This window comes from Apis mellifera, linkage group LG12 (assembly GCF_003254395.2).
Source record: "Apis mellifera strain DH4 linkage group LG12, Amel_HAv3.1, whole genome shotgun sequence".
In the NCBI taxonomy this organism is placed as follows: domain Eukaryota; kingdom Metazoa; phylum Arthropoda; class Insecta; order Hymenoptera; family Apidae; genus Apis; species Apis mellifera.
Genome location: NC_037649.1, coordinates 2,019,749 through 2,037,424, shown reverse-complemented (window position 1 = coordinate 2,037,424; position 17,676 = coordinate 2,019,749). Strand labels below are relative to the sequence as shown.

Here is a 17,676-nt window from a genome sequence, read left to right as displayed (position 1 = left end):
TAGCAGTAATCTGAAAAGGATTAAATGAAACAGTTGATATCATTTTGAATGCCTCTGGATAAATTGTATATATTCATTATTCTTAACCCCTTAAAGACCATACTTGAATCATTTCATTTTCTTTCAATTACATTTATCTCAAGTTAATTTGGTTTTTCATTTTAAATTTATACAAAATTGAGTATAATCATAATCATGAGTTAGATTAACTCTCTCTCTCTTTTATTTTGAATTTGAAACTTTAAGATAAAATTATATATATCTTTATCGAATTTTGTAAAACAATTTGACCTTTAAGAAGCTAATGGAACTCCTATTTTTATTCGTTCTGATCCCTTTAGAAATGTGGCTCCTTGTCACTGTAGATCAAAAGAAATTAAGTTATGGCAAACGAGTTATAGCAATTACTATATACTAGGAAAAAATCGACTGATTCGAAAATATATGCTACGAGTTAGAAACGTCCCGAATAATTAATTACGATTAGTCTACAGATTTTCCATTTCACGAGATAATACACGCTGAATAAATATACGGAGCTTGATTATTATTGGAGCAGAAGAGAGATTAATTATTTCGTAACCTAGTCATATGTGTCACCGGATATGCTTCTGGTGTACATCAGCCTCGATGATGGTTCCTTAATTATATAATGGAAATCACGGGCAAAAATGATTTTATGTTAATCAGACGATTGAATGAGAAAAACCATCAACGAAGTTTGATAAAGTGAATTTTTCTTCGTTTTTTTTTTACGTTTTTTTTTTTTTGTTTTTTAAGTATTTGGTTTGATTGAAGCACAATGGATAGTGACGATATCTCGTTCATTTGAGAATATACAACGAGATTAAAAAGAAATGACGAAATATCGCATTAGCCATCGTTCTTCGCGCGAAGTATCAACTATCCAAAATCAGTAGGACAGTTGAGAACACAAATAGCTCTTGCTTTCATCACAATGAACTTTTCACTCAACTCATAATTTTTTGTGATTATTTGAAAAATAAATTTGTTTTTTGTTATTCTTCAAAAACAATTTATAGTCTCTCTTCAGAAATATCGAGTCAATAATTATTTATTTTATTTTTTTTTAAATTACTTTTCACATTGTATTATTATTAGTAATTGGAATACTTAAGGGTGACTTAAAATACACTGCAAAAGAATATTATACTTATCCAAGTATATTATATATACTTGTACAAGAATATTAACACTGAATGTATGGTATTAGTTTATATTGAGCATACACATTAATACTATATATAATTTAAAATTAAATAATATATTGTATATAATACATTAAACTTGTAGAAATGTATATAATATTTTTAATGAACATTTTTCCTCACAGCCTTCTAAGTAAAAACACTTATTTAACTAAAGACACAAGTGATTATTAAATATCATATTTTATCTCAAATATTAAAATATTTTGAAAGTACTTATTACTTATTAGCTAAGAAAATTTAATTAAACTTGACTACTTTTTCTGACATACTTTTTAATGCACCCTTAAGATCCAAATAATGTAACGTTATTTATTACTTTAATTAACTAGTTTCTTGTCAAATTATGAAACTTATAAAACTCATTATTAGATTTTTGTAATATTTATAAGATTATATGAATATGAATTAGCAAGAAAAAGATATTTAAATATGATAAATAATAATTTATATTTTTAAAAAATCTTTTATGCTAAATTTCATTGAGAAAATTCAGCATAAATTTCAAGATAAACTATTTTGTTGATGGAACTGAGTACAATGAAATTGTAAATTAAATAAAATTTATTTAAATATATTCACTATAAAAAAAAGTTCAAATCAAAATAATAATAATCTAAACTTAATTATAAGATTTATGATTGGATTAGATATATATAACTATTTTATTGCAATTAGAAATTGCTTTCTATACACATTAGCTATAAATATAAATAAATAAATTTTAAATTTTTTAAATGAGAAGCAAATATCTTAAATAAATAAAATTCAATTGTAATTTTACAATATCAATTTCATATCATCATTTCAATTCCACCAACAATACAATAGTCTATCCAATATATCTTAATTTTGAAAAAAAAAATTTTACTTTTCATATAAAAATTCTGTCGAGAAATAAATCAGATCACTGTAATCGTTGAAGAGAATGAGTCGAGTGAAAAGATCACAGTATGCCTGTGTACATGTAACTTTTCTACATAAATGCGCGCGGCAACCGCCTCTCTTATTTTTCTTCTATAAAACATGAATCGATCTGGATCTCTATATCCCTGAAACACACGGATCATCGTGAGGAGGATTACGCGCACATATTTCATTCTTTGAAAAATAGGATAAAAAAAAAAAAAATAAATAAATAAAACATACTACCCTCTTCTTTAGAGCTTTTTACCTTTTTTTCACCTTTTCTTCGCGCCTGAGTCACTTTTTGCACAATTTACTTCATCTGTCGATCACTATCTTCTCCAATTTTTATCCTCTCATGTAGATTATTTCTTTTGCATTCACGCATATACATCCACGAATACACGCATACTCACTCAACATTTGTCGAATTACTACGATGATCGTATACAAGCATTCGTTATTTTTATTCATCTTTTTTCTTCCATCCTTTTTTTCCCCCGTTTTTTGTTCTTCTCTCTGCGATCTCTGTGCCTTAAAAATTGTTCTTAACTACTTACTAATATAATCGATTCTAATCACAGCAATTATTTATTGTTGATATACACAATCATACAGCGTCTCTCTCGCTAACTTTTTTTTTTTCTTACTTCAGCTTGTTCTTTTCGATATATACTATATATATTATATATATATTTATATGTAATTCACGTGTGTGTGTGTTTCTCGAATTGTTCGCTTCAGAAACCTGCTTTACATTCCCTCTGTCGTTTTTTCATCCTGATTTTTTTAAGTTTCAGTTGAGCAGAGGTTGCTTCTATAGGCGCGCGAACGACCATGTCGTCGCCATATTGTTCCTAACCTTACTTTTTCTTCTTTTTCTTTTTATTCCACCATTTTTCTCGCGGTTTTCTGTTATTTATTTTTTTTTTTTCGCACGTTTAACGTCATCAATACGTACGTTTAACAATACGTTGTCATCATACGTTCGACGATAGAGAGCGAAGGGACAAGGGGTGCGACGGGTTGCGAAGAGAATTATTATGTGAAATCGCGAAGACGAAGAGGATAACGAGAAGATCCAGCAGAGTAAAAATTATTTCTTGTATTTTTTTTTTTCTTTTTTTCTTAATTTCGGTCTTTCTTCTTTTGTTATTCTTTTTTTTTTTCTTATCTTGGCCATGTCTTCGGTGTATACGTGTGCGAGTGCAAGTGAGGTTATAATCGGTGAGAAAAGAGAAAATTACTTCGTCGAGAACGTCGATGCATGATCGAATATCATCTTTTTACAATCGCAACCGTTATTAACATTATAATATAAATAATATTACATTATTTATAACGATGTTATAAGATAATATTACAATGAATAATTTAGTTTACTTTTAATTAACTTATAAACATAAAAAAAGTGAATGAATTTCAATTCAACGTGATATTGATATTTTCTTTTCACATATTTTTTCTTGAAAATAAAATTGCGATTAAATGAGCATATAAACGTATAATATTTCGAATAAATGACAATGTTCGATTGAAAATTTTGTTTTCGAACATTATCTGAGCAAATTATCGATGAATTACCGATTATATTAACCTCTTGCATAATCAATATGATTTAAATAAATGACTAAAATATTTTCGATTTTTTTCTTTTCTTTTTTTATATAATGAATTCATATTTTAATTTTATTCAAAATTATTATAATTGGTTATTGAAAAAAATGAAAAAAATTAAATCAAAATCATAAATGTAATATCTATTCAAATTTATATACAGTTTTTCTATTTCAAAAATTATCATTATTCAAGATTACAATAAATTGTTTGCAATATAATAATGATAAATAAAATAAAATTTAAAAAAATATAAATACATGTAACTTCTAAGGAATAATTCTTTTTGATTTTCTTATAATTCTTCTTTTTTTTAGAATAATAATGACTATCATGGATTGATCATGTAAGGGGCTAAAAGTGTAATAAAAATAATATTATAAATAGAAAAACAAATGCTAATCCGATTGATGAAATTAATGAAATATCATATCATTTAAAGAATGATATTAAAAAACATGAATAAATTGATAAATATATACAACGACATGAATATAAATATTTACAAAAAGATTTCAAATTTTGAGCGATCGAAAGAAGATAAAGCTAGAAAAAAATTTTCGATCGCTGAACTAGCTAACTTCAGTTAGCTCGATACCATATTGCACATCATTCTCGCGTCCTCGACATTAAAACGAAGAGAAGAAAATGTGATTTAATGTCGATCTTTCTAATTATTTTTTTTAAGACGACACAATCAAGAATCTTTTTCTTCGCTAAAAAGTCAATAACAGCAATGACGCACGCAATTGGGAAAAATAATCGTCTAAAAAATAGTCCAAATTTTGCGAGGGAAATACGCTGATTATGTAAAGAGGACGAGGAAGAACATGAAAAGATCCGCGGAAGGCGAATATTCTCTAAGCGAGAACGACGAGCTTTATTGAGGATTTCGCGCGGATCACGAATCTTTGGCACACATTGGAAGATTCCATCAAAAACTCATCAAAGATTCAATCGAAGATTCATCGACGATTTATCGAACGATCGATTGATCGATATAGAAATAATGTTTTCTGAGTTAGTGTAACATTTTTATTTTTCTTTTAAAAATATCAACATTTATGTTCATAATGAATAATTAACCTTTTCAATATGCTCGAGTTTAATACAAATTATTGTTGCAAATGGACTTATTTTTTAGTGATGTTATTTTGACATGTTTATGTTTTCTGGCAATAAAATTTAAATTGTTAAATTCCGATCGATAATAATAATTATGAATAATTAAGGATTCATTAAAAGATTTGCAAAAATCTGACTTAAATTAATAATATCAGAAATTATTGTTAAACCTTAATAAGTAAATATCAAGAGAACATTATAAATGATCTTTCAATTACAAATAAATATTTATATTAACGAAAGGGTTAATCATTTAAAAATATTTAATTGCTGATTTATTTTGCTATCTAAGTAAGATAACATCGGCATCTAATCATTATTAGATTAACTCAGAAAACATTGTTCGACAGTCTTGCTTCGAATATACGTATCATCATCGAACATCATTACAATCATCTAAAAAATGGACACCGAACGAAACGCACGCTTATGCATATATGCATGTGTACTGACCATCGTGCACCGTGTATTGAAACACATATTGTATTGGGAATTAATATTGAACTCTGGATATATATATACGAATAACGATCAAGATAAAGATCAAGAAAAATTCCATTTAACCATTCTTATCTTTCTTGATTTCACTATTTTCATTTCGTTCACAGAGCTCGTCGATTCTAGAAGACACTGAATTTACCCTGCAATGAATATACACACAGAGAATAATTGAGAAATCTGAATCCTATTTTACTCGCCAGATGTCATTGAAGCGAATTATAAAAGCACGCTCTAGTTTAAAAATGATGAACTAATAATACATCCTTGGTCTGCAGAGTCATTTATATATACCGATTTGACTCTTACAATCTGTATCATAGATTTCATAATTTATATTGAAATTTTAAAGTTTCTTTTTTTTTTTTTTTCTCATTCTTAACGTTATTAACGTTTCATTGTGTACTATTAATTGATTAACATAAGAATAGTTCGTGCAATCCAACATTGAAGAAATTCATTTATAGTTCCCTATTCTAGGTTATGACAAACGAAGTTTCTATATGAAAAAAGATCTAATAAACGGCGGAAGAATAGTTTGAATTGAAGATTGAAGATGAAAAAAAGGATAAAGAAGAAAATGCTTCTTGATGAAAACTAAGTTTTTAAGCTCGCACATCTTTTCATTATTTTATCTCTTCTAACTTTTTATTTTTCTCTTCACTTTTTTTTTTTATATAGTAGTATAATTTATACTCCACATAATTTTATTTTTGTTCTTTCAATAGAAGAACGCCTATCATCAACTCGACATTTTATAATATTATCGAATATTATCTTCGATTAATGAATCGAATTGACAATATTTTTTTCCTTTTTTCGACAATTTTGTCATTTATATTTTTTTTCTTTCTTTATTTTTTTTCTTTAAAGATCTGCCATACTGGATTCGAGACCGGTTCCAAACTCTGGCGTTGAGGTTTTTTAAGATGTTTTCAAAGAGGAACTCGACGAGAGATCCAGCTACGGCCATTTCGAGATAAAAGAATGCTTTCTCTTCTTTTTAGTATTAATTTTCAAATCTTTGTATGTAATATGATATAATATATTTTAATTTATTAAAATTAAATTTTAATCATCGGATTAAATAATTAAAATATTTTTTTTAGGTCTCATTTGTTTGAAAATTCATCAAAATAGAAAATATTAATATTTTTAACAATTGAAAACTTCCTTTCTTTTTATTACGATTTTAAGTAAATTTTACCAATGGAAAATGACAAAACTTTAATGATTGGAAAGCATCGGTGGTTACAAAAATTGATGATTTGTTCAATATTTAACAAATCTATCATATATTATTTTTATATTTCATAAAATATGAACAATGTGAAGAAAATAAAAATCAATAAAAATGTTCTAATGCATTAAATTAAAATTGACTAAATATGATTGATATAATATATATAATTCAATATATACTTATATTTTTTTATATAGATCATATAACAAATTGAATATTGGAAGAAATTATTTAAAATTATTATCATTAAATGAAATTTAATGAAAATATTCGAACCTGAAATAAATAAATAATTTATGATTATGATATTGCAGAAAATATAATAAATAAAGGATTCATTTGAATGAAACATGCAAGATGAATTGAATGGCGCGCGCATAACTAATGGTTGCTTAGTCTACTTCTTCGAATGAATTACCGAGCATCGTAAAAGATTTTATGATGCATTATGTTTGGCGAAATACTTCAGCCGTACTAGAGAGCTAAATTATGCATTGAATGCATCAATTTATCAATTATTATGCAACAAAAATGAATAGAAAGTTGCTTTGTACTAAAGACAAAAGGTAATAATTATAATATTTAAAATTTAATATTAATTATATATTTTACTTAATATATTTTAATTAATTATGTTAAATTATTTCTCTATAATTCTCTGCTAATTCTTCACTTCCTTTAAATTATTATAAAAATTATATAAAATTAAAATATATATTTCAAAGTTTACATTCTTTCCTAATGTAACCATAATTTTTATTAAAACCCTTAATACTTTATTAGTTAATTATAGGGTTTTACTTTTTAATTATTTTTATTATTTTTTTCTTTCTAAATAAGAACAAATAAATTTAACAATAAGAAGAATAAAGTATCTTTACAATGAAAACAAATAAAATATTGTTTGTAATGCAACATTTATGCATATAAATTTGTCTATCGATAAATTAATAAATACAACAATAGACACACAAACATATTAATTTCTATTACAAAATAACAATATGCAAAACAAATTTAATTATATGTTAAATTTAAAGAATTTCTACTTTCACCGAGGCTTTCCAAAAAAAATTGAATTAATTATCATTATGGATGATAGTAATGGAATAAGATTTTACAAAATGGCACAAAATTTTAATATAAGAATCTTGTTTTTAAACTGATTAAACTCTATTTGATAAGATCTCTGATAATTTGAACACATTAAAACAGCATATTGATTTTATTCTAGATCTCCTCTTAATCTCTGTCGAGTCTCCATTATGGCTTCAAGCAGATGAAGAACTTATATTGAATCTCCTAAAAGATGGTCAATTTCATTGAAAAGGGACAAGAAGACTATTGTCTCAAAAATTAATTAATTATCAAGTCAAAGACCCCTCTACTTCGTCTCGATCGACGCAGAAAACCAACAGAATTATAGAAAATAACACTTGGGTGCTATTTGATGAATTAGAGCTTCCCAGGTGATAATTTCTTTTTCTTATGATGTAGCATATTATTGAAGTACAATCTTTTCGCGAGCATACTTTTGTTGGAAAATAAAATTCTCCAATTGTGGAGGATTTTTCTTTTCAAACAAAAGATGAATTATCTATATTCTAGGGCAAAAAGTTAATAAGAAATCTGATCTCTTCTAAAGATAGAATCTGAAAGTTATTTCTTTCATTTCACATCTGTAATGAGAAATATCGAGTAACAATTATTTTCTACTCTTCACTGATACTCTGAATGCTTACATGAAATCAATATGCTTTTAATGATATTTATTAATGATTCTAAAAGAATTTATTGAAAGATTTCTTTATCCAAAAAAATAAAAATATTAATAATAGAGAAAATTCTACTAAATTGGAAATCTAAGTTCTGCTGGATATTTTCATACTGGAGATTTCAATGTCCAAAGAGGGGTCATTATCCACCATTGGGGTGGTTTTAAATTAGCTAAATGGGTGAAAAGAATCCCATCAGTCTCCATTCCTTAAAATAGCCAGCAATAGAAAAAATGCTAACAATCGACCTAATATTATATAGTTATTCAGCGTCTTTTTTCATACATTCATGATTAATAATAATTATAATAATAATTTTTTCGTACTATGCTGGCCGAAAATATAAGATCATCTTTTTTTTCATTGAATTTCTGTTTCCACTTGATACCATGAATTGTATAACGTCATATTTTATATTTTTGAAGCTTTATCAGTTTTTTTTTTTTTTATAAAAAATTCCATTAATAATAGTATTAGATTATTCTTAATAAATTCATATATTAAATTACAAATAATAGTTTAAAAATTACTTTGCTTACTTTATTTAAGCAAAGTACTTAATTTAAATGAAAAAAATTAAATCTTTGAAATAATTGTTAAAGACTAAATATCTAATAGAATAATGTTAAATTAAATGTAATTAATTAAATAATTAAATGAAAGTAAATAATTAAGCATTAATAAATTTAAAAAAAAAAATTCAGATATTTATATGATAAATATGGCGCTATATAATTTCGTATATGCTCTTTCAGAAATAGCATTTAATACGCAAAATTTAATCCATGAAAACAAAAATCCAATCATTGAAATATGAAGTGATCGAAAATTTTCGGCCGTTGTAGTATTTTTCTTCCGCCTCTTCTCGTATTTTCATTTTGTTTTTTTTCTCTCGTTTTTTTAAATATAAAAATGAAAACTAACATATCTTTGGCTTGTTCCCTTTACCAATCGGCAGCAGCCACTGTGTATGTATAACGGGCTGCGGCGTGCATCGTTATTATTTGTTTCTTCTTTTTTTTTTTTGTTTGTTTGTTTGTTTAAATATCTTTTGTACATTTTTGTACACTTGAGTATATATATATATATATAATATATTCGTGTACGCACATGCGTGTCTTCTTCATCTCTACTTGCATGTATTTTTTTTCTTAATTTTTTTTTCTTTTTATAATTATTATTATTAAGCGCGTGCTCGATTTAATCCCTTTTCTCCCTGCATACTCGCCACTTATGTACACCTCTGTGATTCTCTTATCGAGAGCGCGCACAATATTCTCACGTGTATATATATATATATATATGTATATGTTTGTATGTATGTATGCTATACCTCTGTGTGTATACGTGTGTATGCGTACAATATGTATTTAAATTCGTAACGTGTATCCACGCGTACTTCCCTCTGGTTTAACCATTTTTATAACATGTATATGTATATACTTGTATATTTGCAGATGTACGTGTATCATTCGTATATTAATTGTGTATGCATGATGTGTGTAGTTTTCCTTTTCCTCCATCGTTGATGTGTTCCATTTTTGTTCACCTTTTGTTCTTTATCGTGTATGTTGTGTATGCGTATGTGTAAGTATATTAATGTTTCTTCTTGATCAAGTGTATAATTATCATGTATATGTGGTTACATATCGTGTACATATGTATTAAACTTGAGTATATATGTGATGTGTACGTGTGTGTGTGTGTATGTATGTGTTGAAAAATATGTGTGTCGATTAGCAAGCTGGTTGAACACAGTGCGTGGCCCAGCCCCAGATGCCATTGACAGCTTCGCGTGCGTCGTGACGCCCCGCGTCCTTTCGACGACGACAACGACATACGTATGTGTCTCACCACTTTTAGTGGATCGGCGACTTAACGATGTGGTCCGGTGGGATGAAGTGGTACGCGGGTATCGAGAGTCCCGTCGTTTCTTGTGATATCCTGAAACAGAATTGGCCGTGTCTGTCAGACCGGATGTGAACTGTGGGTTCGCCGCGGTGCGCCGGTTCTGCTCGAGCTTGCGAGCCGGGCATGAGAGCGGTTAAGTATTATCGTCTGCTCATTTTGTTTTTTTTTTTTCGTCATTATTAATTTAAAAAATTTTTAAATATATTTTGAAAAATTTTCTAGCGAATATTTTTTGTTGCTTTATTGAAATTTTTCTACAATTAATATTTATATAAATATAAATAGTTTACGAAAAAAGAATAGTATATTTTGATAAATAATAAGGAATAATAATAAATATTTAATAAGAAAAATTTTGTAAAATAGAAAAAAAAAAGAATTTTTGTTGTATTTTCTTAAAACTGTTTGTATATTCTTTTTTGTTTCATTTTATTTGAAAAAATCTGTTATTATTTTTATATAAATACAATATAAAAAGCAATTAATTTATATTATTATTATAATTTTTAGTTTTCTATATAAAGAAGTATAGAGATAATGAAAAATATTACATTTTTTCAAACTGAAATTTTCCATTAATTTTGATTTTATATATATAGAAAATAAAATTTGAGAATTTTTTATGAGTTTCGAGCAACAAATTTCTGAATGTTCCTTTAAAATTTTTTAATAATTGTAAATATTTAAATATTGATATTAGAATAATAAAAAAATTTAATGCTAAAAAAAAAAATATTTAAAAAGTTTTGATTTTCTTTAGTCAATAATTCCATAAAAATTTCCAAAAATTTAAAATAAAAATTGAAAATCAAAAATTCAAAGGATTTCGATTTTTTATCAATGAAAAAAATTTTATTTCTCCAAAATGAGCAACGAATGCACTTAGCCGATCCCATCGTTCTCCAGGTAACATGCGATGGATCTACAGAAAAACATCCTCGATTATCGAGGTATAGGTTTACCCTCTTGATCTGCATAATCTGATCGAACATTTTTTGGGAAACTATTCGAAATCTAAAAAAAGATATAAAAAATAAAAAATAAAAAAAAATCATATTCTATAACAATATTATTGATTTCGAGCGATTTCGAGCTCAATGAGCAATTTCTTAAAAAATGTTCGAACGAAATCGTGCAACGAAAGGGTGCATCGAGTCGACAGCAATCATTCACGTGGAATGATTCCTGAAAAGGTTTGGATGATCTGATCGATAATATCGCTTTTAACTGGCAACTTGATTGGTCGCGATCATTGTATGGTTTTACGATCAAAAAATTAAATTTAAAAAAAAAAAAAAAAAAGAAAAGAACAAAAGAATAAAAAATATAGGAAACTATAAAAATAATAAAATAATAAAAATAGGAATATTAACTCTTAAAGACTATTATTATGGGTGAAATTTCACTCCACTAAAAATCTTATTTTTATTTTTTATATAATTTATTTTAATGATAGCTTTTAAGAGTTAAACAAATTGAAGAATATTGAAAAATAAAAAATCAACGAAATGGAAGGAAAAGAAATAATTAAGAAAGAAAGAAATTGCATAATAAGATCGCTAAGTTGCCGAAAATACAGTTTGTAAAAATTGGGAAGAAGAGTGTGTGTCGATTAACAGGACTACAAAGGAGCGGATGGTGCTTACCAAAGACGGGCAGGAGCCTGGGTCAAGTTGTTTGGATGTATACATCTTCTCTCTCTCTCTCCTCTCTTTTTCTACATCTCTTTCTGAACGAGTCTCTCCACTCTTGGTACGTACTTTTTTTTTTTTTTTTCGTAAAACATATATGCACGTATGTATACATAATATTATGTATGTGTATATATGTACACTTTTTTTGTATCGTGTTTGCTATACATAGAAAATTTTCATCTGTATGCTATATATATACGCGGAAATAGTTGCAATCGATATCAATTGCAACTTGGATAAGAATAAAATTTGCATGAACACAAAATAGCGATAGGTACGTCTTTTTTTTTTTTTTTAATCTTTTTTTATTGACTCGTTCTTCTTTTATTTTGCGATAATGCAATAAAAAAAAATATAAGTAAAGAAAAAAAGATTCATTCGGCTTATTATGATAATTTGTATATAAGTTATTGTTGTATATATTGCAATGCTACGCTCCATAATTGATCCCAGTTAAATTGATAAACGGAGGAAGGGAATTTGAGACTCTGTTGTTAATAGGATAATGATCGAAAAATTTCAAATTTCGAATTTTTAATGTCGATTTTGATGATGAAGGAATGTTGCAGTTTTTTTTAAAAATAGAATTGATCGATGAAAGGAGACTTAAGTTTAATAATTATATTATGCGATCTCGTATATTTTTTGTAAATAATTAATACTTTTGATGAAATTGTAAATCAATTATTTGTTAAAAAATATTTTTGTTTATTTCTTTATTTTATTTTAATGAAATAGAAAATTACTGTTAATGATTAATTTTTTAAATTTTAATTCTTCAATTATAATATATTGATTTTTAAATTCAATTATTTTACATTTCACTATTCAAAATAATATAATTTCTATCTTTATAAGATTTTTTATTACAATTAATCCAGTCTCTTATAAAATATATTAGTATTGTTTATTATATTATTATTGTTTTGTTGCTTATAAATTCATATATATTTTTTTTAAATTTTGCAAGGAACATAATATTCTCTTATTCTTCATTAATAAAATAATATAAAATAAAATTAAATAATTACAACTTTTGCAATAAGAATTATAAATATTCAAATACCAAAAAATTAAAGATATTCAGATTCTTTCAAAAACTGCAACTAATCATTCATAAATATAATAAAAAAATTTGAGTGCATTACAATAATATTATGACAAAAATAATCTAATGAAAACAAAATTACAAAAAATTATAAAATTTTCATGAAAGCAGATATCTATTTCTTAAATTAATTTCCATTTCATTAATTTCCTCTTAAAAAGAAATTTTTCTTCATTAATAATACAAAGAGTCTCTTTTCATATCATTTGACTTAACGCGGATTTAAGGAATTCGTTCCACGAAATTCTAAAAGGAGGTAGCAACAATAAAAATGCAGTACATTAAAAACGTGGTCGCGCAAGGTACTACAGAATTAGTTACTTTCAGGGAAGCTGGATCGATAAAAATGTATAAATAACAGCAGAACTCGACAGAACAGTGCGTATTTCCAGTTAAAATTATACCTGGTTCACGTTCTCAGAAGTAATAACTCATTAAAACACTTTTTTTAATAATTTATAATTATTGTAAATAACTATTGAAATAATAATATAATATAATTATTTCAATAGTACAGATTTTAATAATTATCATTATAACAAGTTAAACCTTGTTTTGAAACATCATTTTTTTTCAATTTTTTTTTTTCTTTCCTTTTTTTTGTATTATCTGATAATATTCAATGAATAGTAATGAAATGTACTAGTTGGATTAGGATACTTTTTATCATCCTAATCAAATATATTTTAAGACTCAAAATTGATTTTGATTCCTTTCATTCTATTCCATTTCTATCCATCGAATATTATTAGAAAAAAACAAAAGAAAATTCAGACCAAAATGATGTACAATAAAACGAAGTTTAATCCAATAAATTTATAGTGCATTGCGAGACCTCGTTCAAAGGAAAACTAAAATAACCGATACTGTTTTTCATATATGATCAATTTTCATCAAAGTATACTTATTTTTTTGACAATGGTATTTTTTTTTTGTTTTTTTTTTGTTTTTTTTGTTTTTTTTTTTTTTTGCTTTTTTTTGTATTAAACACGCCTAGCTTTATTTAACAAGGTGAGATACAGGATAGTAGCTAATGTCTTGTTAAGCACACAAGCTCTGCGACATCGTTTATAAGAGACCAATATACAGTTGAAGTTACTAACATTACCTACAAAATTCTGTGTGTGTATACACTTTGTATCTTGATATTTTATCTCATCAACCTCCCTTCTCGCCTTGACGATGAGAAAGAAAAAGAAAAAGATCGCTTTAATCTCATCGTTTTCTCTCGTCTTCACATAGTATATCCCTTTCATTCTTCTTCTCACACGCTCTCTCTCTCTCTTTCTCTTTGTTTTTCTTTTTTTTTTCGCTTATGGAATCTTTGTTTGATAGATTTTTCACGAAAATCGCCGCCAACGTGAGAAAATCATTATTGTCTCCAAGAGAGAACCAAATATATGAGGCGAGCTACATATAGGGTGTATATATAAAATGTAAAACGCAATATGAAGTACTATTTATTCTACAAATTACGCAATTGCGTTCACGAGCCATCCGATTAAATACTTATTATACATAAATTAATTGTTAATTTTAAAAATTTTTTAATTAAAATAAAAACAAATATATCGAAATGAAAAAAATCAATTGAAGAATTTAAATTGAAAAAAAAAAAAAATTTTAAGAATTTATCATATTATTAACTTTTTTCTTTAAATTTCTTTAAAAAAAAAAAAAAAAAAAACGAAGCAAGAAAATTTCAATTATGATGTTTCGTAAAAATTTTTAAAATTCCAAAAAAAGAAAAAAAATCGTAAAAAATAAATCATAGATTTGGATGATTCGTGATCACAAAAATTCGCGATAAAAATTGATATATGAGCGATCTATCACTCGACAATCATAAATCTATACCTGTTCGATCTATGCATGGTATATTATCTTCTCTCTCTTCCTCTTTCTCTCGCTACAAACTAGAAATTGAGCACACAACATTGATCTGGGAGCTCCTAATGCAGTCGATCGTCATTAAAAATCGATGTACGTTCGCCGTGTCTTTTCTTCTTTTTCTTCCTTGATTCTCCGTTTCCAGCCGCGTTACATATCGATTAAATCGATATTTTTTATATTCCCATCTCGAGCAATAAGTAAAAATTCATTCTTCGTTTTCACTTCTCAGTTTTTTTTTTTTTTTTTTTATTCTATCTCCCTCAGGTTCCGATCGAAGAAGAAAAGACGATCGATTCTTACAGCGAATAACTCGATATTTCTTCGATAAAACACGATCTCTTATTTTCTTTTTTATATTTTCATCCTTGTATGTACCTGTATACGTGTGTATATAGTAGTGTGTAAGTGTAAATAAGTAAATGTATACGTATACGTATCTAAAATGTTAGTTAATGCTAATTAATTCTGAACTCGCATGGGGAATCGTTACTTTCTTCTCTATTTCCATATTAATATGTATATATATATACATATATATATATATACATTATATATATATATATATGTGTATTTATATATATAATTATATACGTATTTATATCTATACATATATAAATCGAGCGTGATCTCGTGAAATATGATTACGTTCTGCTTTATTTGTATATAATTACCATCATTATCGTTACAATAAAACGACCACTATCGTAAATCGATTGATTACTTTGTATGTGTTCTATTTTTTTTTTTTCTTTCTCTCTCATCTAGCGAATACAATGTTATTTTAATGCTCACCGACACAACACTCGATGAGGTGCGCTACCTCGTATAAGCAGAGGTGCAAATAAGCTCTCTGTGATTATTATTCTCTTCTCCCTTCCCTTTTTTTTTTTTTCTCTCTTTTACCATTCTTTCTCATTCGGTCGCGATAAGACCATATTTCTATTTCCGGAGAAAATGTCCGGCGTTGATTTTAAAGCACGGTTACATGATTACGGGACACGATGTATATCTGAACATTCTATTTCGTTTCGCTTAATCATTTTTATCTTCTTTCATTCCAATCATCATTCGCATTCACACGGATGCACACGCACACATATACTCTTTTTCTTCTGCATTTCTTCGTGTAAAGATAAAGATATAATCGAAAAAAGAAAAAAAAAAAAAAAAAGAAATCATAATTATATATAATTAATCTCGTACACGCCTTTCTAAATTTTTTTTTTTTTTTTTAATCATTTTCTTTCGTTTCATTGCTAAAAATCGTCCGCTCGCACATTCATACTGTCTCTCGCTCTCTCTCTCTCCCTTTCTCTCAATTCAAAAAGTGGTCGACTATACAACTACAAGAAAAAATTACATCGGAATTACCTAAATCTATAATAAGAAGAGCCTTTTTTTTTTAATGCTTCAAACATTAATCAATTAATAATTCATCGTAATTATATTATATATATATATATATATATATATATATATATATATATATATATATGTATACATATACATATAAAAAAGGCTGTCTTGCGACGGTGCACAAGCGGTCGCGTCCTCCGAGTCGCCATCTGGCGGATACACGGGATACTAACATCATTATTTTCAATTGTCCATATCGTTACGATATTACAGTTCTCGAAAACTAAATATAATATTATATTTATGAAAACGGCAAAAATATAAGAAACAAAAAAAGAAAAAAAAGAAAAAAAAATTAAAATCAGTTCCTTAGCAATAAGGTATACGAGAGGATAAAAGATTCATCAAACTCGGAGGGCGTGTCGCACTTAGTGTGAAGGTCCGAAGACTTAGCATCGGATCTCGCCTCGCGTTATTATTTTCAAATTTCTCTTCGAAAAATAATTAGTAAGAGTTAGAAAAAAAAAGAAAAAAAAAGAATGAACGATCGTGACAAATATTTAAAAAAAGAAAAAAAAAAAGAAATTGTTCGATCCTTGTCGTCGCGCCTTGTCTTACCCCTACGAATATGTACGCATTTGTTACATTCAGCGTGGCAACGCTGTATAATAATCCTGTGAGAAACTATATAGCATATGTTGGTCCGATCCTTAGCCAAGTCTTGAAGAATATCCGGATATCGCGCTACCCTGGCGTCCGTACGCACTTTTCTCCGATGTAAATCTCGTGTTCCGTGTACATATCATGATCTTGGTGGTTGTGGTTGCGATTACAGTGGTGTTGGTAATAATTGTGGCGGTAGTGGTGGTAGTGATGAGTAATGCGTGTACGTGTAATGATCTCCCTGATCTCGCGTCTCTCCACCTGTTGTCCATCACTTGCTCAGTACGGGTTGTACTTGGTGCGCTCGGATTTGAATTTTCCGCTGTCGGTTGGCCCGGGCGCGCCTGGGCTACGCAGCCTCGGCGTGAACTTGTGCGACCGGTGCACGCCGGTTGTCTGGACAGGTAGCGCGGATGCAGCCGCGCCAGCAGCGCCACCTAGCAATTCCGTGAGTCCGCCGAGGGCGGTGAGGCTAGAGAGGGCGTTGAGGGCGCCTGGCTTGCTTAGCAGCTGAGCCAAGGGAATGGCGCTGGCCAAGGGAGAGGCAGTGGTAGTGGTGGTAGAGGGAGAAGCACTGGCCCCGGATGCCCCGGGAGTGGTACCGCTGCCAGGGGTTTGGGTATTTTGGGCCTCTAGGTTAGCTTTCTGCAGTTCAACA

The 17,676-nt window shown here is 27.8% G+C and overlaps 1 protein-coding gene across 7 annotated transcripts in view; it reads right to left on the bottom strand.

Annotated features, from left to right (window-relative positions):
- Positions 1 to 8,386: 8,386 nt before the first annotated feature.
- Positions 8,387 to 17,676, bottom strand: part of LOC408372 (poly(rC)-binding protein 3) — a 319,750-nt gene continuing 310,460 nt past the window's right edge. For 5 of the 7 annotated variants that reach the window (XM_026444321.1, XM_006559231.3, XM_006559232.3 and 2 more), the window contains one exon: positions 16,656 to 17,676. In XM_026444321.1, the coding sequence (XP_026300106.1) occupies positions 17,298 to 17,676 (379 nt within the window). In that variant the 3' untranslated portion in view covers positions 16,656 to 17,297. Of the gene's footprint in view, positions 10,338 to 16,655 lie in introns of those variants that run through there. The other 2 variants (XM_006559233.3, XM_006559234.3) reach the window with 1 other exon arrangement.